A 25,699-nucleotide genomic window follows, 5' to 3' on the forward strand; every position below is an offset into this window, starting at 1 on the left:
TCAGACGCCTGAGGAGTTCGGAATTGCGCTGGGCACACCCCTTAGGTGCCCGCTTGCGCCGCGATCCGCGGGCCAAGACGGTGCACACTCTCCACGACGGCATCAGCGACCTGTTTGAGGTAATGATTGGCAAAAACCGAGTCAGAACGCCAGTAACAACCTCGTAATATTCTGCGAACAGAGATATTCGAGTGTAGGGCAAATGTTGCCGCTAGCGCCCTGATCTCGTGCGGGTTTGACCCCACTACCAGTAACCCCCGAGACCGGTACGCCAGATTGATGACAGAACGAAGCCACAACGCAATCGAGTTGCGAGTTATGTCAACCGTGCGATTAGGGTTACACGATATGAACAGACAGTCACGCCCTTGTCTACGTTCATTCGAAGCCTTAAGATAATACTTAAGGGCCCTAACCGGACACAGCGCTCTGTCCTCAGTATCAGCAGGATGTAAGATTTCTTTGAGTGATCTTACAGTGAATTCTCTCTCCGTTTGCCCGACTCTCTGATTCTTGGCGACGAAGCCCATGAGCAGGCCCAGGCGGACCGCTCCTTCGTCATCCCTATCGAATCGTACCTTGGCGACATCGAGTGCATGAATTTCGGATACACGTGCCGCCGTGGCAAAGGAGAGGAGAAATGCTGTTTTCCAAGTCACATGCCGGAACGAAGCACTATGCAAGGGTTCATACGGAGCTTCCGTAAGTGATTTCAACACTAGGGAAAGATCCCAGGCCGGTGCCCGAAGGCGGCCCTTCTTAAGATTGTGCTGTTTGAAACCCTTGATAATACCCGGGATCACCGGCTCTTTGGAGAGACTGGTACCCATAGCAACGTCCCGTAGCAAAGGACGAGACATAGTTGGCAATGGAACCCCCGGAGAGTTTCCGGGTCTCTCGCAAGTGAGACATGAAACGAGCAATATCCTGCACAGATACCTTATCTGGCGAATGAATGTGATGTTTACAACACCACTTCGTGAAAATAACCCAACGTGCATTATACACCTTCTGGGTAGAATCACGATGCATACTAACGTATGCCCGAGACGCCCGGCGAGAAAAACCTTTACTCCTCAGACGCTCGGTGACAACATCCACACGTGCAGATTGAACTGCCCTGCGTTTGGATGAAGCTGACGGGTGTGAGGGTGGATCAAGAGATCCGGTCTCACAGGCAGTGGAAGTGGCGACTGTGTGACCTGGGTCAGCAAGTCGGGGTACCACGATCTGTTCGGCCACATGGGCGCGATCAGTAACATTCAACAGCGAACTCCTCGGAGCTGGCTTAGAATGTGTGGTATCAACGCTGTCGGAGGGTAAGCATAAGCGTCCAAGCCTGTCCAGTCTAACGCGAGAGCATCGTGATCGATGGCCCTCGGGTCCGGGACTGGTGATACAAACAACGGGAGTTGATTGTTGAACCGCGTTGCGAACAGGTCGACCATCGGACGACCCAAACGTTCGCACAGCCACTGAAACACTACTGGGTTCAGCATCCACTCTGTGGGGCTCGGATCCTGAGGCCTCGATAGAGCATCGGCCAGTACGTTCCGCACACCTGGGATGTGACGGGCGCGTATCTGGCACGGGACACTGTCCACCAGAGCGTAAAACTTGAACGTGAGATCGAGTAGCGAGTGACTGTGGGTTCCCCCCAGTTTGTTCACATAGGACACTACCGTCGGGTTGTCGGTCGCCAGCATGAGCCGGGCATCGACGAGACGATGCTTCCAGTGATTGACTGCGTTGATCACTGCTTTGAACTCGAGACAAGTGATGTGAAGACCTAGTTCGTCTACGCACCACAGCCCCGAGCTCACCTCCCCCTTTAGATGGGCGCCCCAGCCCACTAGAGAGGCGTCTGTATACAGGGTCAACGTGGCCCGGTAGGGCCGCATAGAGACTCCTGATAAGACAATGTAAGGGACAGTCGACCACTCCAGATGCGGTCGGAGCTGATCCGGGAGGGCGACGGTCGCACTGTTCACCTCCGTTGCTAACAACTGGATTAAAAACCGTTGCAGCGGGCGGAGTTGGAGACGACCCCGTGCGGTGCAGTCCTGGGCTGATACAAGTAGCCCTAACAGCTGTTCCCAAAAGTGAACAGTCTGTTGCACCGCTAAGACTTTGGCAATCATCGCCTGAATTTTGTGCCACCGGTCTGGGGGGACAAAGAGGCGATGGGACACCGTGTTGAACCGACCTCCGATGACCAGCAAGTTCTGAGAAGGGGTTAACTCGCTCTTGGGGAGATTGATAATCCACCCAAATTGCTCCAAGAGCCGACGTGCGAAATCGAGATGGCGTGACAGGGTGTCCGTCATTCGATTTGCTACTAGCGAGTCGTCCAGGTACGCGAAGTACCGGACATCCCTCCTGTGGAGGAACCCCACTATGGGGGTGGTTAACCGGGTGAACAGCCAGGGAGCGGACGTGTGAATCATTCTGAGTTCGGCACTGTCCTACTTGGGAACGAGAAATATCCTGGAGTAAAACCCCGGTGTTATTTCTGGTAGAGCTAACTCCCGTACTGCCCCTTCTCCACCAACCTGCCGATGGCATCGGCGAGGATGGGAAGATCGGTTTCCGAATCGAAACCTGCCAACGGGGCAACGGTGAGCGGCGGATTCGCTTTGAGATCAAGCCGATAGCCGTACCGAATCGTGTTGACCACCCACGGGTCGTCGAACACTTGTTCCCAATTCTCCCAGTAAGTCTGGAGTCTGGCTCCCACTGGGGAAGGAGAGGGGGCCCTGACAGGTTGCGGCAGGCGCAACTGTCCAGGGCCAAGTGACTCGGGTTCACCTAAGGGCCAACCGAAGTTGGCGCTGTCGGCATACGAACCCCTCCAATGAGAGTCACCTGGAGGGGCCCTTGCCGTCCGTCGACGACTTGGGCTTCCCCCAGTTCCCCGTCTTCCCGCGAAAGGGCAGCTGATTGCCCATACCGGAGCCCTCAGGGCGGGGCTACTTCCCAGAGGAAGAAGAAGAACCCGACCCCTTAGACCTACAGGCCGCAGCAGCCTGGGAGCGCTCTGGTTAGGAGCGGCACCCAGGCGCCTATGCAGGGACCCAACAAGAGCAAGTGTGTGCCGAGAGTCCTCGGCAACGTACTCCAGGGAAGCATTTAAACTGAGCAGGCAGTTGTAAATGCGCTGGTCACGGTCCGTGGGAGAACCTTCGACCAGACGGGCCGCTGCAGCCAAGTAAGTGTCTCCGTGAGACATGGAGTGCCGAGCGAGGGCGTCCAGCTGGTGCAAGGTAGCTTGCGTTACCGTAGCAGCCGGTGGGGCACGGACACCCAACCGCTCAACATGGGCCTCCGCGGTAGGACCAGCCTCGGGAAAGGCAAGGTCATGTACCGGGAATAAACCCTTTCTCCACGACGTCGGAGGCAACGGGAGACCCCGACCGGAGGCCGCCGCGAAGGCGTTCTCCAAGGAAGGCTTGAAACCGCGCAGCAAGGTCGATGCGGGGAAAGCCGTGTCGGAAGACTCATCGTATACCTCGGAGGAACCCACAGTCGTGGATTCCCCGCGGTACCGGCCGGGGCATGTCCTCAAAGAGGTCATAAACCATGGCCACGCGGTCCTAAACCGATAGCGGGAGCAGCGGTTCGGGGGAAGGACCGGTGACCGCGGGAGCCGCCGCCGTACCGGTGGACCCCGCGTCCGACCCCGCGGCCACCGAAGTGGCCGGGGACGGAACAGCCAGCGGCCTATCCTGAGATAAAGCCGCCAGCTTGGAGTCCACAAGTTATGCAAGTAATGCAGCGACGGAATCCCCGGACAGCACACGGGCCGCCAAGAGATCCGCCGCTTTACCGGTGGACCCCGCGGCCACCGAAGAGGCCGGGGACGGAACAGCCAGCGGCCTATCTTGCGATAAGGCCGCCAGCTTGGAGTCCACAAGTTTCGACAACAATGCGGCCACGGAATCCCCAGACAGCCCGAGGGCCGCAAGGGGATCCGCCGCAGCCGAGGAGGTGGTACACGCACGGGGACCCCGACCGGACGAACCGGCCACCACAGGGGTGGAGACGGACTGTACGTACAGCCGGTACCGCTCAAACTCCGCAGGCCCCAGACCGTCCCACAGGATGCACCGGGTGTCCCCGCAAGGAACCCTGCACCGCGGGCAATGATCGTGGGGATCCCGGGACGACAAAAACTTTCTGCACACCCCACAACTCCGAGGAGCAGGGGTAGAAGGGGTGGATACTGGGGACATATCCATGTCAGACATTGATTGTTTGCTATAAACAAAGAACAAAACATGGTTACAACGCACGCACCACAATGATTCACAAACGAACATTTTCACAAGAAAATAAACGAGCAATGTGAACATATAACATACACATATAACTTTTATTAAAGAAATAAGTAATGTTAACCCCCAAAACATACAAGAACAGGGGAAACGTAAAACACAACGTGCATACGCGAACCCCGCAAGTATATAGAAAAAAGGGCGGGAAAATTTTTCCGTTTGGCGGGAAAATTATAACCAAGCGTAGCTACCGCAACGACCCATAAAAGCACAGTTTATTAGAGAATAAACTATAATAAATATCACCAAATCTTCAAGGAACGCTTCAGCAGGAGAAAACACGTCTTGCTAAGCAGACGAAGGAGACAAGAGTGAAGGGTGTCACATGGCAGCTAGGTGGCTACGCACGTGCTGCATGAGGTAATTGAGATCTCTGTGGTAGATTTCGCTATAGCAGCAGTTGTGGGAGACAACAGCCTCGGTATAACAGTGGTAACGTATTACTTAATGTAATTTAACATCATCAGTAAAAGCAATATTAGTATTACAAATACAAAAATCATTCAAATATCAACTGATCTTACCTCTACAATTGTTTTCATGTGCTTGCTAATTAGTTCCTCTTCTAAAACCTGCAAGGAAAATAAAGGTCCCCAACCTTAATGTCATAAATAGGCTTCTTGTCTTGTGACAATATCCTTCACACAAGAGTCGCATATAATCTGTGCTTTTCAAAGAACAACTTCCTACAATGAATAGACTGTCTACAAGATAGTGTTTGAAATAATTTTAAAACACAAGACGGTCGTGGAGACGACCCAAAAGTGTTGCATGTCCATCTTCAAAGTTACCTGCCCGCATTCAGATATTCTGAATATTGAAAAAAACACAAATACATAGTTACAATAAAACTGAATACATAAGTAGTCTTAGAATTATCTGCCAGATAGTCGGGCAGGTGGAGGAAAATTTCAAGCAGCCCGACAGATAGGTCACTGCTGCAAGACCCTCAACACAAATGATAGTAATACCTTGACTATCGGTTCCTCTGTGGACTTGTCTAGATAGTGTGTGGCCCTTTCTGCTTCCTCGTTGATGCGGGCCTCCACTTTCTTAATGTACACAGATGCACTGTTCTCTGCCAGGAACTTCTGACTCTCCAGCTGTAACCATGGCAATTAAATACAATTAAATAAAATAGCAATTTAATTTCAACAACATGTGTATCTTCACAAATCTCATAGAACAAAGCATAGGAACAAAGTGGACATAATTTTCTTTGATCCTTTGTGTCCTGTTGGGGGGTGGGTAGAAATACTGGACACCAAATTGAAAAATAACTGTCCATGATGAGTAGTATAGAAGAAAGACAACTGAATGTGCTGAACTTACAGGCATGCAACAGAGCTAAGTTATTGAAGGCTCAAGCTGAAAATGAGATACCAATCCACATTTATCTCCGACAGGTCAAAATAAGGTCTTTCCAAGTGGTCGCCTGTGTGCCAACAGAAGAGACTCCTATATGCCTATAGATGAGGCCCCTATGTGCCTACAAATAAGACTCCTATGTGCCTACAGACCAGACTCAAAAGTTGGTTTGTTGTTTAACGCCCCACTCAGCAATATTCCAGCTATATGACGGCGGTCTGTAAATAATCGAGTCTGGACCAGACAATCCAGTGATTGACATCATGAGCACTGATCCACCCAATTTGGGTACGATGACATGCATAAACCAAGTCAGCGAGTCTGACCACCTGATCCCGTTAGTCGACATTTACGGCAAGCATGGGTTGCTGAAGACCTATTCTAACCCGGATCTTCACAGGTCCAGACTCCTATGTGTCTACAGATCAGATTCCAATGTGCCTACAAATGACACTCCTGAGTGCCTACAGATCAGACTCCGATGTGCCTACAGATGACACTCCTATGTGCCTACAATTGAGACTTCCATGTTCCTACAGTTGGCTACATACAAGACTCCTACGTGTCTACAGATGACACTCCTCCATGCCTACAAAAAAAAATCTTATGTGCCTACAATTGAGACTTCTATGTGCCTACAGTTGGCTACATACGCGACTCCTATGTGCCTACAGATGACACTCCTACATGCCTACAGATCAGACTCCTATGTGCCTATAGATGAGACTCCTACACATCAGGATGACGTTGTACAAAAGTACCTTAGTGTGACACCTATGTCAATGTTAAGGTATGGGAGTTTAGTGCTTAGCCTTGTTAGACGCCTACAGATCAGACAATGTGTCTACAGGTGAGACTGTTAGCCCTAGTTGCTTCCTCTATCAATAAGTATGGAGCACCAGGAATGTACCCACGAGTGCTGTATGTGCAAGTGGCAACACTCATCCTCACCCTGTAGAACTCGGCTGACTGTTCGAGGAAAGGTCTTTCAAAGTCTTCCTCATACACGTTGCGAGAGTCGATACCGAGAACCATCAACATCTGACAAGCGTTCTTCACAGCCCCTCTGAAAACAAACACATGGAATCATCATGATGTGAAATCTTAGCAGGGGTTCTTTGTAGATAATTATTGTGGACTAGTGAAAATATATATTAATTGAGTAGTCATTATAATAATGACACATTGCAAAAACCATAAAAATGGCAAATATCTACTGGTCCTTATGATTAGGGGTGACTATTGGTCTGGAAATCACTATTGCGGTAACTATTGATATTGCAAGCAACTATTGCGATAAATATCGATCATTTTCGGTGCATCATTTTAGATGGATTTCAGAGTTGAATCAAACCTTGGAACTTAAGTTTCCTTTGAATGTGTTAACCATAACAACAAATAAAAAATAAAGTTTGAGATATGACTGATTTGTTTTTCTTTACCCTAATAATTTAAGAATTTTCAACATCAAAAGAAATTTCAACATTACCATGAGTAAATGACTACCACTCATGATCAAAAGAAAAACAAATTTGAACAGCATTGCATGTATTTTTATTGATATGGTGAATACAATCGAAACTATCGATATTCCTAACTGAAATCCATACTATTGATTGGAAACCGATTTAACAATCAATTTATTGACTTTAAGTGCTTACCAACAGCAATATATCAATATTTCGATTTATTGTGACAACCCTACTTATGATACCTTAACCATGTTAACCCAGGATTATAGGGCTAGTGCCAATTTCTAACAGTGATTTGTGCTGGCCTCATGACTCCTCAGTATCTGTTTGTTTTTGTTAAACGCCGCACTCAGCAAAATTCCAGCTATATGACGGTGGTTTGTAAATAATTGAGACTGGACCATACAATCCAGTGATTGACATCATAAGCATCGCTTCACGCAATTGGGTTTGAGGACATGCATTAACCAAGTCAGCGAGCCTGACCACCCAACCCTGTTAGTCGCCTCTTACGACAAGCATAGTCGTCTTTTACGGCAAGCATGGGTTGCTGAAGACCTATTCTAACCCGTATCTTCACGGGTATCCTCAGTATCTGAATGAATCCAACATGCAATGACGCTCAAAAGAGCATTACTTGTACAAACTTTTCAACAAGCACTGACATCACTTTAACTTCCCTCTGGTGAGATGTATAAGGACACCAGTGCAAGACTTGCCCCCTTCTTCCCTCAAAACCACCAGTTGCTCCTTCAACAGGGAGGATCAGACCTTTCCAGTCTGGGTTTTCAAAGTTTCTCTCTCACCATCATTCTAAGTGCATTATTATTTTTGGACAATCACAATTTGAAACACATGCATAATAGACATAGGTTTAAGGCTACAGCCTTAGTCAAAGAATGCATTGCACACATTCAATCACAGTTGTATCTTAAGATGAAACACCCCACCAGACATGCCATTTCTGACTGAATTTTACATTAAATTGTATATTCATATACTTATCCTATCTCACACTATGTATCTCTTCCTTCTACGTTCGATCCTGATGTGGAAAAATGCTTAAAGTTTCACCCGAACTCATCCCAGCATCACCATGGTCACCACCTAAACAAATGGGTCACACACTGTATTGCTGTGCGTGTGACCTTTCACAACTTGATCATCTGACTTTCCCTGCCATATGATTCATCTTTCTTAGAGCTGACAACCTCGATGTAGATGCAGAAGACTCAAACCAAGCACAAGATGTTTTCATGGTTATCTGGGTTCAGATTGAAGATGATTCATTGCGATGAGGTCCCAGCAAAGCCCCAGAAAGACCTTCCCATTGTGTACTCTCTCAAACTGGGCCCTGTTAACATGCTAGCAGCAGTTGTAAGGGACAGGAGAAAAACTGTCTTCAGGTGATCAACTCGAAGTCCTTCTCAGCAAGTGGTTCATACTCTGTAGAAGTCAGACGACAGATGATGACCTTAAGATCCCAAGTGGACAGCAGGAATCGAGATGACTGGTCAGCCAACTTGTAAGACATGATGAGGCACTGTAGATCAGCAACCATGGAGATCTTAGATCTTGTTGTAGCGTCAATGACGGGAGTTGATCACAGAGAGATACATAGCAAAAGTAGAGTCCCTAAGCTTCTGAACTGATCACAGATGTGGATAGGCTTGGGAAACGCTGGGAGGGTTGGTAGCAATAGTTATTGCACTTGTAGTGGAGGTACGGACTTTTGCCAAAATTATACATGTTTCTGTAGTTGTAGGTTGAGCAATACTGGAGTAGTAACAGGTGTGCAGTTGACAGAGAGAACATCTTTCTGTAGAAATCTGTCCAATATGTCATCTTCCACTTGTGAGAAGTTCCTTCCTCACAAAAAATGTCACGCACCCCCCCCCCCCCCCCCCCCCCACACCAAAGTAGTCTCATTACACATCTCCACAGGGCGGCAATGAGAAAGAGAATGATGAAGCAGGGGTAGTCAGGTGACACGTACATTACAAAGTTAAAGTGCGTGACCTATTTTGTTTGGGTGGTGACCATGGTGATGCCTGGATTTGTTTGGGTGAAATGTTTTTAGAAGCTGGAAACTTTGTTCAAACATGTCTCCACATAACAAACTACAGAAGGATGAAATGCATAGTGTGAGATACAATAAGTTTAAATATATATATATATGCTGTGTTTACCTGTCTACAACCTCCCCCTTCCGTTCCCGAGCCACCATTTCCAGCAACGTTGACTTCAAATGATCTCGGATGACCGGATGGCGGACAACCTGATCCCTGAATATGATCAGTCCAAGGTTGTAGACATTGTCCACATTGTTCTGCTGAACATACACTCGATCCTGGAACACAAATGTGGCAACTACACACTCAGTCAAATCACAGATTTACAAAGGAATGGATTCATGACTACTGTGAAACCCTGTTCATCCAGACTCTACCCTGACCATTGTATTGTCTGATTTAAGAAATTTCTGGATTAATAAAATCTTTGTTGCAGAGTAATGTTCATTAACAGTAACAGAGCTACCGATAAGCAGCGTGTGTGCGTAAAATACCCCCTCAAAATATTCAAACCCAATTACTTTCAATTAACTTGCGTACAGAAATGCATGCATTAAATGAAAAACTCGAATGTATAAACACACCATGTGTAAATAGGAAATGAAGCTTTTTCAGCATGCGTACAAAGGTGCTAATTTCTGAAACACACTTATGAGCTTATTTACTTTCCAAGTCAAGCCTTTATTTAAAACAGCTATATACATCTAAAACATTTTTTTATTTTATTTTAAATCTTGAAATGTTCACTAATTTGGGAAAAATAAATAAATAGAGTGATGAATAGATAAGTGAAAAAATATTGGTTACCCAATGAAAAATGTAATAACTCAATTAAAATAGAAACCCTAGAGTGAAAACTCAATTGCTCAAAAAGTTATCTGGAGCTCTGAGTGACCTGAAAGTCAAGGTGTCCTTGTCAATGTACTAATGTTCAAAGTTCACAGGGGTCCCTAGATTCAAATACCACAGAAGAAGACCCAAGTCAGGGATAGAAATTACACCCTGGTTACACAAAATTTGAGACATGGGCAGTGTCACATAGATTATTTACGCAGTGCTGTAAAACGTAATAGGAACATGCACATAATCTTGAAGTACCCACAGTTTGATGACGTCAAGCCTAAGAAAGCATGGCATATTACACATACCACAGGTAGACGTGATGTAGTGAGTTAAATAGACTTGAGAGGTATTGAGGGTGTTCAGAGATCGAGTTTGTCTGGATAAGTAAGGATTAGTCAGACACAAATATGAATTTGTTTTTACATGCACCTTTGCATGTAGACATAAATATCATGTTGCACTTTTCAATAATAGGTTGCACTTGTGCATGTTTTATACAGCTAAATCGAGCCCTGACAAGGGATCTTGAAATTGTGACGGATCATGTCGCATTTCACTTCTACTTCAATGGCAGGTTCTGGTATCTTGACAAACATTTATCACAATATCCTCGGACAAATGTTGAATGTCTGCGTGCCAGGCACCATAATCTACCCAAATTATTAATGATAAATTTGAGTGTTCACTGTACTTACCATGTACATGAGGATATCGCGGATCATCACCATGGATGTTTGATGATCGTTCCACGCAATATTAAGGGTCTGCAGGAAGTTGTTGTTTAGAGCCTCAAGGACATCCTCACGCACCTGCAGGTACATTCAACGTTGTGCATAAAGATCCTGGGAGATTAAACTGAACAGTGATTTATCTGTAACCATGGTACCCTTCAAACCACATCTAAATAGGAAGACACAACCAAATCTCTGACAGCATCTCATATGAGACAAGGACAGAGCAATGATAATTTGACTTCTTAGTATGAAATGCAGTGTTCCCGCTGGCTTTTGAAACTTCCAGTCCTGGTGGACTGGCAACTCTAAAAACTACCAGTCCCCCCTAATTTTTGTCAGTCCCAACTTCAACAGAAAAACATATGAAAACTACCTGGTCATAATTCTTTCAACATCATGTTCAATGCAATGACGTCATCTCTGAAGTAACTTAGTTAGATCTACACGTCATTCACACACGGTTCAGTCACAATTTTCTCTTGGTTTTTTTAATATTTCAAAACGAGGTCACTACTTTTAACCTTGAAGCAAAGCAAAATGTTATTTCCTTGCACTAAAAATCGACAAGGGGAAACCCTGAAGGTAACAGATATGCTGATTTCGTTCGGAAAATATACTTACATGAATATCACAGATTTATAAGGTACTTTATTTGCCGGTCCACAGGTACTGGCAGTCACATGAACTACTAGTCCAAATTGGGAATAATTGTTATTTTGTTCAAAATTGGGATTTTTTTCTTTTGTTCTTAAATTAAGAAGTATTTGATGTAATATTTTTAAAGTAAGCATCAAAGCCTTCGGTAAACAAGGAAAGCCTTAAATTGTTGATGTTCGATGATGGTGAGCGAGTGAGTTGGGTTTAATGCCGCTTTTAACAGTATTACAGTCGGGTTATATCGCGGCGTGTCAGCTTAATGTGGGAGGAAAGCCCGAAGTGATGCAGGTCTCAGAAGTTTACCACTTTGGCGAAACCCATGAGCACGGGTATGGTGCTGACAAACCTAGAAACATAATCAGGGCGAACCGGGATTTGAACCCACAATCATAGGTTTCTGGCGTGCCCAAGGAATGCAACTCTGCACAGTGAATCACAGTGCCTTAGACGACTGGGCCACCCGTGCCCCCTGGTCGAAGGTGGATCAGAAGCACTGTTCTCATTGTGATACTTAAATTATAAGGGCAGATCTAAACATAGTTATGAATACCTTTGGCACACTTGAAAGAAAATACATGTCTAAACTTGAATTTTTGAGTTGCCCAACGTTTAATTCACCTACCTAACTTTGAGGATCTATATTTACTTACATTAAGTCTTCTCAATCCACCGGCAGCCTTGAACTGACTATCAGGATGATGCCATAAAACAACTAACTTACTAAATTGTGCTGGTCAGTTTCACCGTTCACGTCCCCCATCAAATAGCATCATGTTAGATAAATGGTTACTGGACACTCTTCTATCATTACAAATATATTTGGAAAAGAATCTAATTCGAAGTATGACAATCAGTTTATGTAATATAACTTGGAAGCGTTACAATCTTAATGTACTATAATTTACAGTATTTTTTTACAATCATTTTATTTATTATAACTTGATGAATTACAAATGTTAATGCACTGTAATTTGAAGTATAACAACAAGTTAGTGCACCATAATTGGAACCAATCTTAATTTGTATCATACTTGTTTTCTGGGCTTCAGATTAATTTTAAGTCAAATGTTAGCATTCACATTGGGTATCTGATAGCTTTTGTTTATTATTCAATGGATTTGTTTTCCCTTACGTCTAGTCTATAGGGTATTTTAAAATCACTAAGTAGACATCCCCAAAATAATTTTTCTTAAAATGTTTCAGGTGACGTCTAATTTCGTTCTGTTCTCATGCTGCACCAAGTTTGTCACCTGTCGCACTCAGCTCACAACAATGACTGTTAGAAATTGGCACTAGTCCTACAGTCCTTGCCAAACTGCTCAAAGGTTAAGGTATCATAAGGACTAGTAGAAATTTGCCCTTTATAAGGGTTTTGCTATATGTTATCATTATAAGGACTAGTGGATCAAACCTGTTTGTTTCTACCGCTGAATGATACTTGTCCCTGTACAACATTGTACAATAAGGGAGAGGTAGCACTTTTGTGCATAATTCTCTACAGTAGAGTTTATAAATAGGTGATACCTATATTCAGGAAGAACATAAAGATGTGTAAAGATATTTGGGTATGTGAGCTGAAAAGAGTACACTTGTAACAATGCAGTGTTCTATCAGGGTTTGAGATTTTTCTTGTGTATTTGGACGCAAGCACCCCCATATTAATGGCATTGTGATTTATTTTGAATATTTTATGTAAATACACAGATAATATGGAGCTAGGAGGTTTTTTAATCACGGAAAACTTAGGGTGTCCCCAGTTTCTATGCTCTCAAATCATGTTGGATAATGTCAACATATCGCATGGTGTTTGGTAGAGATGTAATGATATGGTGGGGTTGCGATAAGATCAGTATCCTGATACAGTACTTATATTTCATAAAGTTGATATTCTTTCTTTTTGCCGATGAATCACATCCCTGAATTATTTGTTTTTATATATCAGGGATCGAAGATGGGATTTTTGTAGGGCAGAAACATTTTGGCTAGAAGACGCAGTGAATTTTATGCTATTTATAGTTAACAGGGAAATACTAGAGAATCTGTGTAAGCTGGTTGTCGGACAGTTTGTTATTATTCATGTTTTACACCAATAAACAAAATCATGAAAAATACCTGGTTTTAATTCTATCAACATCATGTTCCATACAAAGACATCATCTCTGAAGTAACTTAGCTAGTCTACATGTCATTCACACCAAGTTCAGTCACAATTTTCTATTTGTGTTTAAAATATTTCGAGACTAAGTCACTACAAATATATATTTAACCTTGAAGAAAAGCGAAAAGGGGAAACCTGGATGGTAACAGAAACCCTGATGGTAACAGAAAAGCTAACTTTGTTCAAAAATATACTTATATGAATATCACTGATGTTTTGTTCTACAACAATGATTCATACTGTACTCTATTTGCCAGTCCACAGGGACTGCCAGTCACATAAACTACCATTCAAAGCCTAACCATGCTAACCTTACCAGTAAATAAATGGTGTTAACCTGTAACAGGAACACTGAAGTTGATATATTGTATCCTAGGCCTTGTATTGTGATACAATACTGTATCGACGTATCGTTACACCACTAATGTTAGGCTCAGACAACAATGATCGGTTAAATAACCCATTTATCAACAAATGGTGACGGTTGGTTGTCTTTAAACTAAATTAAAGAAATTCATAAAGGTGTTAAAATAAATAAGACTTCACTAATATTTGGCGAAATGGCCACATAGAATATGCCACATAGGTGAATTTCTCTTAAAGAGATAAAATTCCTGGGTAAACCCCCAAAAACCTAGACAAGTTGTCATTGGCATTCATAATGCTCATCAAAAGTCTGACGTATTGTTGAAGATGTAAACATAATCATATTAAGTTTATTTCATGAAAGTTTAATTCTACCTGCTTCAGATCAATAATAGATGGATTTAAAACATATCATTAGAATTCTCGCATACAAAACATTTCACAACACATAACCATGATAACAGTAGAAACCCTTAAGATTGAAATGACATCAGTTTGACTCCACAAGGTTTCATTACTATCCTTGGAATAATACTTGTAGTTAGTTACCTTGTTTACAAGATGGTCAGTGACGACCTCCCGTAAGCCTGTATAAAGTTTTTCACCATGTTTGTGTAAAACCATGGTATAGGCATTACGGTACAGCTCTTCAAAGCTTAAGCCACTGTTATTCTTCTTCTGAATTTCCTGGATGGCATTTTTCAGTAGAGCCCATATGTTGTTCACATACTTCTCATCCATGGTCATCTACAATCAAAACAAAAATATTTGTCAACAATATGTTTATTCAATCTGACAGATTATATTAAATCGCAATCATAAAAAGTTGACAGCAATCAGTTATAAAGGACTAAAGTATGCATTAGATAGACATGATCATCGACTGATGATTGGTAACTCTGATTATTTGATTTGGCTGTGTTGAAAAAATTATATACAAGGATTGCAAACTTGCGGTAGTCCTGCATTTCTGCTGGAGTGAGTGAGTATGGTATTACACCACTTTTAGCAATATCACAGCGGGGGACACCCGAAACGGGCTTCACACATTGTACCCATGTGGGGAATCAAAGTCAGGACTTCAGCGTGACGAGCAAACGCTTTAACCACTAGGCTACCCCACCACCCCTCATTACTGCTGGATAAAAAATAAAACTTTCCATATAAACACAATAAACAATAATGCCTTATTATTCTATCAAAGTCTGTGAGTGCGGCTACAAATTCATACTGATACATTATCATTTGTTCATTGATACTTGTCCGTGAGAATCAATACAAAAACAAGGAATGTAAACATAACAGGATGAGGTCAATGTCAACTCCCTCTGTTTTGGATGCTTAATGTAAACAAATCTTCAAAAGGACTATAAAATCGTACATTTGCCACTCTCTTTTAATACATCATCATGACAAAAGTTGAGTCACATTAATATAAACTGATGAAGATTATGTTTGGCCTATATCACACTGTTTTGCCCTGTAAAAATAAATACGGACGTCGAAAAAGTGACGGAGAGGGTTGAACATTTCGGTGAAACGCTAATGATGATTGACATCATCACGAGTAGTATTTAGGGAAATGCATGCTCATTCCTTAGACTTCTAGGTTCAATGTTTACAATTTTATGCGTGATTGCACTGGGGACTGAAAGTGAATTTTAGTTGTCATTTCCGCCATTGCATTTCGACGATAAGAAAGAAGCCTGTTCTCATAAGGATTTACCCTTGCCATCTGGAACAAGCTTGTTACATTCTGAGAATAAATAAGAAATAAATACTTACAGGAAAAGCCCTGATACGCATTTTGGTATCTTTCCTGGCTTGAGATCTGACCATACCACTCGACATTTTGGCTCCAGTGATTCAGCTTCTTGAAATTAGATCAAATATCAGACAATTAAAACCCTCCTCTTCCAATGCTTGGTAGATTTATAAATAAAACTACAATGTTTTCTATTTACAAATATTTAAGCACAAATATCCTTGGGCCGAGCTATGGTGCCACATTTTCATCTCTTAGAATCGTTGAGTTCACATTGTCAGCCATGAAATCTGTTTCCACAGTCTGATCACAAATAATGAAAACCCTGCGCACAGAAAAATAGTTTCCTAGAATTGCCTTTTGTGTTTATTTCTTTTGAGTGTCGATCCGTTTCTAATGACGCAATGGTAATAAACAATCATTTGGAATGTTAAATCAAACACAATTTATGAGATGTATCACAAAAACGAATTTCGTATCGCGTTGACATCTGAGTATTGTTACATTGAGGTCACAACAAGTTCATCATCAAGCTAGTGCAACGAAAACATTCTATCCCATAATATCTTGGTTGACGTCACTTCCTTTAGGGAAATCGATCATTGTGAATGGACATCTCAGTTTTTGTACGCGTGTAAATAATTTATTGAACCAAACACACATTTATCGATGCGGATAGTTTGTATTATCAACAAGTTTAACACCTCACGAAGACGGCCTCAGGCTGACAGGGCATATGTGAAATCTCAGCTGTGTTGTTGTTGAAATAGTTTATGTTTTATACTAAAATAAGACATCGCCCGAAATAGCCTGTTTTATTTTTAGATCTTAGTAAATAGAACCGTCGCCTCGCCTTTCACCATCCCTGTCTTTTACTAAGCAGTCAACTATAAAGCACGACATCAGAAAATCTGAAATACAACATATCATCTTGATTTGATAGGTGGTCTCGAAATGTTGACATACATTTAAATGCAGTATGTGCTGTTAATATATTTCCTCATATTCATTTTGATTTAACTCGCGTGGATGCCGAGTTTTTTTCTGACGCACATTTTCCTAAGATCGGAAAAGTGAAGGTTGTGCGAGAAATGCGCTCACGCGGCACTGGATCTACCTCCGGCTATAAAATTACGTAGAGTTGTAGAATATTAAATTTCTTATCTGATGGTGTAAATCTAACTGTAAATATAAAACCGGTTTGAAAAAATTCACTGCTAAGTGTTGTCCGAGAATTTATTCTGCGTTGAAAAACAGGAAATTTCTCCGCTTTTTATCGTACACCGATAAAAGTACTATGCGACGATTCTTTTATTAAGCAGTTTTACGGAAATTGTGAGCAATACAAATACTGCCTAATATCTGAAAGACATTAAAATATATCTAATGGTGTTATATGCGTATGTATAACGACATAAATTCAATGCAAAAATTATCCTGCCGTAAATGACGAAAACTGATTTACCTCAATGACGCCAAAAGGCGACAGAGAGGTTACACGCGTTCAAAGAAAGGGAGCATAACTCCGCTATGCTTGGCACTAGTTTATTGTTACTAAGGTCACTTGGTGAGAATTAGCTGTGGGTAAGGACAATATATTTTCGTGGTGTTTTGTTCACGAGGAACCAAACTATGCCAACACAAAAATCGATATCGAAACTGTATACGTATAGGCACAAAAAACCCAAAAGAAATGATGAAATTGTACTTCATAAAAAAGAAGTAATAGCGAAACACTATCCAATATGGCCGAAAGTTCACTTCGGTGTTCGTGTTTGCTTATTTTCCAAAACATTCTAAACGATTCTAGGGCTATCGGCGACGTTTTGGAATGATCATTGGTGATTTCATAAAAGACCCGTGATCACTAAGATGCTATTTTTAAAATTAATTTCTCAGAAGGAATATGTGGAATTTAGATTAAAAAATATGCTGTAAGTAACGGTGAGAGTGGTCAGGCCGTCAATCCTTTATTTATACCGCGAGCAAAGAAATATATCCCGGTCACACGTTTTCTGACTTCATTTGTTTTGTTTGTTTGTTTGTTGTTTACCACTGCACTCAGTAATAGTCCAGCTATATGACAGCGGTCTGTAGATAATCGAGTCTGGACCAGTCAATCCAGTGACTGACATCATGTAAATCGATCCACACAACTGGAACACAATGACATGCATCAACAAAGTCAGCACGCCTGACCACCCGATCCCGTTAGTCGCCTCTTATGTGTCTATATATATTTATTTAAGTTAACGTTTTCACACTTTTTTTCACGGCTGTCGTATTGTACATCATACTGGCTACGTAACGAAGTAAGAAACATCTATTATCATTTTTCATGACACTTTTCCTTTTCCTTTTACTTTAATTTACTTTATTCATGATATGATAAAGTTTCGGAAATATTGATTTATTTCAATCACTTTTTTCAACATCAAATGAGCTGACGAATTTATATTTGTATTCTACTGTAAAGTCAGCTTTCTCAATTGAACCATATTTGCTTCATGTACATCGAAGAGAACAAAGAAGATATTTAACATTTTAGTAAGAATTTAATAATTAAAAAAGGTGAACAACGCCATGTTGCTAGAAACCTTAGATTTTGTCCTTTTTGTGAAACTATTACAGAAGATGGGTTGCATTTTATGTTAGCACGACCAGTTTATGCTATATCAAGACGCACATATTTTTCCAACACTAATCTAAGACGAATATTCTCTCAGGAATTTCTAACATTGAAACATTGTCATCATGTGCTAAATACATAAAAGATTCCCTTAATGATCTTCATTATAGTAATTCTAATTGTACTTCAACTGCACTTTTAACCTCGTTGTTGAACCACCACTTTGTATATAATACATGTACATGTATCTGTGCTGTACCTGGGCCTGTGACCTTTAAACTGACATAAACTTAACTATCAAACTTATTGGAGACGTTAGTAAACCAACAGTTTATTGAGCTAGTAGATATCGCATCGATGTATGGAGCTTATTGAAGTAGTTCCGACAAGGTGGCCTCATTTGCATATTTATCGGATCGTAATACCAAGTTTACCGGAATGGTTTAACGCATTCCTTCACGACATCGTCAATACTTAACGGTCTTGCATACACTACGTACCTTTATTACATCATCAATACTTAACGGTCTTGTATACACCACGTACCTTTATTACATTGTCAATACTTAACAGTCTTGTATACACTACGTACCTTTATTACATCATCAATACTTAACGGTCTTGCATACACTACGTACCTTCATTACACAGTCAATACTTAACAGTCTTGTATACATTACGTACCTTCATTACATTGTCAATACTTAACGGTCTTGTATGCACTACGTACCTTCATTACATCGTCAAAACTTAACAGTCTTGCATACACTACGTACCTTCATCACAATGTCAATACTTAACGGTCTTGTATACACTATCTACCTTCATTACATTATCAATACTTAACGGTCTTGTATACATTACGTACCTTCATTACACTGTCAATACTTAACGGTCTTGTATACACTACGTACCTTCATTACATTGTCAATACTTAACGGTCTTGTATACATTACGTACCTTCATTACATCGTCAATACTTAACGGTCTTGTATACACCACGTACCTTCATTATATTGTCAATACTTAACGGACTTGTATACACTACGTACCTTCATTACATTGTCAATACTTAACGGTCTTGTATACACCACGTACCTTCATTATATTGTCAATACTTAACGGTCTTGCATACACTATGTACCTACATTACATCGTCAATACTTAACGGTCTTGTATACACCACATACCTTTATTACATTGTCAATACTTAACAGTCTTGCATACACTACGTACCTTTATTACATCGTCAATACTTAACGGTCTTGCATACACTACGTACCTTTATTACATCATCAATACTTAACGGTCTTGTATACACCACATACCTTTATTACATTGTCAATACTTAACAGTCTTGCATACACTACGTACCTTTATTACATCATCATTACTTAACGGTCTTCCATACACTATGTACCTACATTACATCGTCAATACTTAACGGTCTTGCATACACTACGTACCTTTATTACATCATCAATACTTAACGGTCTTGTATACACCACATACCTTTATTACATTGTCAATACTTAACAGTCTTGTATACACTACGTACCTTCATTACATTGTCAATACTTAACAGTCTTGTATACACTACGTACCTTCATTACATTGTCAATACTTAACAGTCTTGTATACACTACGTACCTTCATCACATTGTCAATACTTAACAGTCTTGTATACACTACGTACCTTCATTACATTGTCAATACTTAACGGTCTTGTATACACTACGTACCTTCATTACATTGTCAATACTTAACGGTCTTGTATACATTACGTACCTTCATTACATTGTCAATACTTAACGGTCTTGTATACACTACGTACCTTCATTACATTGTCAATACTTAACAGTCTTGTATACACTACGTACCTTCATTACATTGTCAATACTTAACGGTCTTGTATACATTACGTACCTTCATTACATTGTCAATACTTAACGGTCTTGTATACACTACGTACCTTCATTACATTGTCAATACTTAACAGTCTTGTATACACTACGTACCTACATTACATCGTCAATACTTAACAGTCTTGTATACACTACTTACCTTCATTACATTGTCAATACTTAACAGTCTTGTATACACTACGTACCTCCATTATATTGTCAATACTTAACGGTCTTGTATACACTACGTACCTTCATCACATTGTCAATACTTAACAGTCTTGTATACACTACGTACCTTCATTACATTGTCAATACTAAACGGACTTGTATACACTACGTACCTTCATTACATTGTCAATACTTAACGGTCTTGTATACACCACGTACCTTCATTATATTGTCAATACTTAACGGTCTTGCATACACTACGTACCTTTATTACATCATCAATACTTAACGGTCTTGTATACACCACATACCTTTATTACATTGTCAATACTTAACAGTCTTGTATACACTACGTACCTTCATTACATTGTCAATACTTAACAGTCTTGTATACACTACGTACCTTCATTACATTGTCAATACTTAACAGTCTTGTATACACTACGTACCTTCATCACATTGTCAATACTTAACAGTCTTGTATACACTACGTACCTTCATTACATTGTCAATACTTAACGGTCTTGTATACATTACGTACCTTCATTACACTGTCAATACTTAACGGTCTTGTATACACTACGCACCTTCATTACATTGTCAATACTTAACAGTCTTGTATACACTACGTACCTTCATCACATTGTCAATACTTAACAGTCTTGTATACACTACGTACCTTCATTACATTGTCAATACTTAACGGTCTTGTATACATTACGTACCTTCATTACATTGTCAATACTTAACGGTCTTGTATACACTACGCACCTTCATTACATTGTCAATACTTAACAGTCTTGTATACACTACGTACCTTCATTACATTGTCAATACTTAACAGTCTTGTATACACTACGTACCTTCATCACATTGTCAATACTTAACAGTCTTGTATACACTACGAACCTTCATCACATTGTCAATACTTAACAGTCTTGTATACACTACGTACCTTCATTACATTGTCAATACTTAACGGTCTTGTATACATTACGTACCTTCATTACACTGTCAATACTTAACGGTCTTGTATACACTACGCACCTTGATTACATCGTCAAAACTTAACGGTCTTGTATACACCACGTACGTTCATTATATTGTCAATACTTAACAGACTTGTATACACTACGTATCTTCATTACATTGTCAATACTTAACGGTCTTGTATACACCACGTACCTTCATTATATTGTCAATACTTAACAGTCTTGTATACACTACGTACCTTCATCACATTGTCAATACTTAACAGTCTTGTATACACTACGTACCTTCATTACATTGTCAATACTTAACGGTCTTGTATACATTACGTACCTTCATTACACTGTCAATACTTAACGGTCTTGTATACACTACGCACCTTGATTACATCGTCAAAACTTAACGGTCTTGTATACACCACGTACCTTCATTACATCGTCAAAACTTAACGGTCTTGTATACACCACGTACCTTCATTACATTGTCAATACTTAACGGTCTTGTATACATTACGTACCTTCATTACATTGTCAGTACTTAACGGTCTTGTATACGCTACGTACCTTCATTACATTGTCAATACTTAACGGTCTTGTATACACTACGTACCTTCATTACATTGTCAATACTTAACGGTCTTGTATACATTACGTACCTTCATCACATTGTCAATACTTAACGGTCTTGTATACACTACGTACCTTCATTACATCGTCAATACTAAACGGTCTTGTATACATTACGTACCTTCATTACATTGTCAATACTTAACGGTCTTGTATACACTATGTACCTTCATTATATTGTCAATATTTAACAGTCTTGTATACACTACGTACCTTCATCACATTGTCAATACTTACCAGTCTTGTATACACTACGTACCTACATTACATCGTCAATACTTAACGGTCTTGTATACACTACGTACCTTCATTACATTGTCAATACTTAACAGTCTTGTATACACTACGTACCTACATTACATCGTCAATACTTAACAGTCTTGTATACACTACGTACCTTCATTACATTGTCAATACTTAACGGTCTTGTATACACTACGTACCTTCATTACATTGTCAATACTTAACAGTCTTGTATACACTACGTACCTCCATTATATTGTCAATACTTAACGGTCTTGTATACACTACGTACCTTCATCACATTGTCAATACTTAACAGTCTTGTATACACTACGTACCTTCATTACATTGTCAATACTAAACGGACTTGTATACACTACGTACCTTCATTACATTGTCAATACTTAACGGTCTTGTATACACCACGTACCTTCATTATATTGTCAATACTTAACGGTCTTGCATACACTACGTACCTTTATTACATCATCAATACTTAACGGTCTTGTATACACCACATACCTTTATTACATTGTCAATACTTAACAATCTTGTATACACTACGTACCTTCATTACATTGTCAATACTTAACAGTCTTGTATACACTACGTACCTTCATCACATTGTCAATACTTAACAGTCTTGTATACACTACGTACCTTCATTACATTGTCAATACTTAACAGTCTTGAATACATTTCGTACCTTGATTACATCGTTAATACTTAAAGGTCTTGTATACACCACGTACCTTCATTATATTGTCAATACTTAACGGTCTTGTATACATTACGTACCTTCATTACATTGTCAATACTTAACGGTCTTGTATACACTACGTACGTTCATTACATCGTCAATACTTAACAGTCTTGCATACACTACGTACCTTCATCACATTGTCAATACTTAACGGTCTTGTATACACTATCTACCTTCATTACATTGTCAATACTTAACGGTCTTGTATACATTACGTACCTTCATTACATTGTCAATACTTAACGGTCTTGTATACACTATGCACCTTCATTACATCATCAATACTTAACGGTCTTGTATACATTACGTACCTTGATTACATCGTCAATACTTAACGGTCTTGTATACATTACGTACCTTCACTACATTGTCAATACTTAACGGTCTTGTATACACTACGTACCTTCATTACATCGTCAATACTTACCAGTCTTGTATACACTATGTAGCTTCATTATATCGTCAATGCTTAACAGTCTTGTATACACTATGTACCTTCATTACATTGTCAATACTTAACGGTCTTGCATACACTATGTACATTCATTACATTGTCAATACTTAACGGTCTTCTATACGCTACATACCTTCATTACATTGTCAATACTTAATGGTCTTGTATACACTACGTACCTTCATTACATTGTCAATACTTAACGGTCTTGTATACATTACGTACCTTGATTACATCGTCAATACTTAACGGTCTTGTATACGCTACATACCTTCATTACATTGTCAATACTTAATGGTCTTGTATACACTACGTACCTTCATTACATTGTCAAAACTTAACAGTCTTGTATACACTACGTACCTTCATTACACTGTCAATACTTAATGGTCTTGTATACACAACGCACCTTCATTACATTGTCAATACTTAACGGTCTTGTATACATTACGTACCTTGATTACATCGTAAATACTTAACGGTCTTGTATACACCACGTACCTTCATTATATTGTCAATACTTAACGGACTTGTATACACTACGTACCTTCATTACATTGTCAATACTTAAGGGTCTTGTATACACTATGTACCTTCATTACATTGTCAATACTTAACGGTCTTGTACACACTACATACCTTCATTACATCGTCAATACTTACCAGTCTTGTATACACTATGTAGCTTCAATATATCGTCAATGCTTAACAGTCTTGTATTCACTATGTACCTTCATTACATCGTCAGTACTTAACAGTCTTGTATACATTACGAACCTTCATCACATTGTCAATACTTAACGGTCTTGCATACACTACGTACCTTCATTACATTGTCAATACTTAACTGTCTTGTATACAGTACGTACCTTCATTACATCGTCAATACTAAACAGTCTTGTATACACCACGTACCTTCCTTACATTGTCAATACTTAACGGTCATGTTTACATTATGTACCTTGATTACATCGTCAATACTTAACGGTCTTGTATACGCTATGTACCTTCATTACATTGTCAATACTTAACAGTCTTGTATACATTACGTACCTTCATTACATTGTCAATACTTAACAGTCTTGCATACGCTACGTACCTTCATTACATTGTCAATACTTACCAGTCTTGTATACACTACGTACCTTCATTACATCGTCAATGCTTAAGAGTCTTGTATACACTATGTAGCTTCATTATATCGTCAATACTTAACGGTCTTGTATACACTACGTACCTTCATTACATCGTCAATACTTAACAGTCTTGCATACACTACGTACCTTCATTACATCGTCAATACTGAACGGTCTTGTATACACTACGTACCTTCATTACATTGTCAATACTTAACGGTCTTGTATACATTACGTACCTTCATTACATCGTCAATACTTAACGGTCTTGTATACACTACGTACCTTCATTACATCGTCAATACTCAACAGTCTTGTATACACTACGTACCTTCATTACATTGTCAATACTTAACGGTCTTGTATACATTAAGTACCTTCATTACATCGTCAATACTTAACGGTCTTGTATACGCTACATACCTTCATTACATTGTCAATACTTAATGGTCTTGTATACACTACGTACCTTCATTACATTGTCAATACTTAACGGTCTTGTACACACTACATACCTTCATTACATCGTCAATACTTACCAGTCTTGTATACACTATGTAGCTTCATTATATCGTCAATACTTAACGGTCTTGTATACACTACATACCTTCATTACATTGTCAATACTTAATGGTCTTGTATACACTACGTACCTTCATTACATTGTCAATACTTAACGGTCTTGTATACACTACGTACCTTCATTACATCGTCAATACTAAACAGTCTTGTATACACTACGTACCTTCATTACATTGTCAATACTTAACGGTCTTGTATACACTACGTACCTTCATTACATCGTCAATACTTAACGGTCTTGTATACACTACGTACCTTGATTGCATCGTCAATATTTAATGGTCTTGTATACGCTACGTACCTTCATTACATCGTCAATACTTAACGGTCTTGCATACACTACGTACCTTCATTACACAGTCAATACTTAACAGTCTTGTATACATTACGTACCTTCATTACATTGTCAATACTTAACGGTCTTGTATGCAC

General features: G+C 40.2%; 1 protein-coding gene across 1 annotated transcript in view; it reads right to left on the reverse strand.

The window, feature by feature from the left end:
- The window catches only part of LOC124139536 (cullin-3-A-like), a 39,135-nt gene extending 23,049 nt beyond the window's left edge, over positions 1-16,086 (reverse strand). The window contains exons 1-7 of the mRNA XM_046506668.2: positions 15,790-16,086; positions 14,554-14,751; positions 10,785-10,898; positions 9,364-9,524; positions 6,654-6,768; positions 5,306-5,437; positions 4,859-4,906 (exon numbers count right to left, since the gene is read on the reverse strand). Of these exons, the coding sequence (XP_046362624.1) occupies positions 4,859-4,906; positions 5,306-5,437; positions 6,654-6,768; positions 9,364-9,524; positions 10,785-10,898; positions 14,554-14,751; positions 15,790-15,855 (834 nt within the window). The 5' untranslated portion in view covers positions 15,856-16,086. The remainder of the gene's footprint in view (positions 1-4,858; positions 4,907-5,305; positions 5,438-6,653; positions 6,769-9,363; positions 9,525-10,784; positions 10,899-14,553; positions 14,752-15,789) is intronic.
- Between the last annotated feature and the right edge of the window lie 9,613 nt (positions 16,087-25,699).

The sequence above is a fragment of the Haliotis rufescens genome, unplaced genomic scaffold (genome assembly GCF_023055435.1).
Source record: "Haliotis rufescens isolate VD_foot unplaced genomic scaffold, xgHalRufe1.0.p SCAF_9, whole genome shotgun sequence".
NCBI classification, from domain to species: domain Eukaryota; kingdom Metazoa; phylum Mollusca; class Gastropoda; order Lepetellida; family Haliotidae; genus Haliotis; species Haliotis rufescens.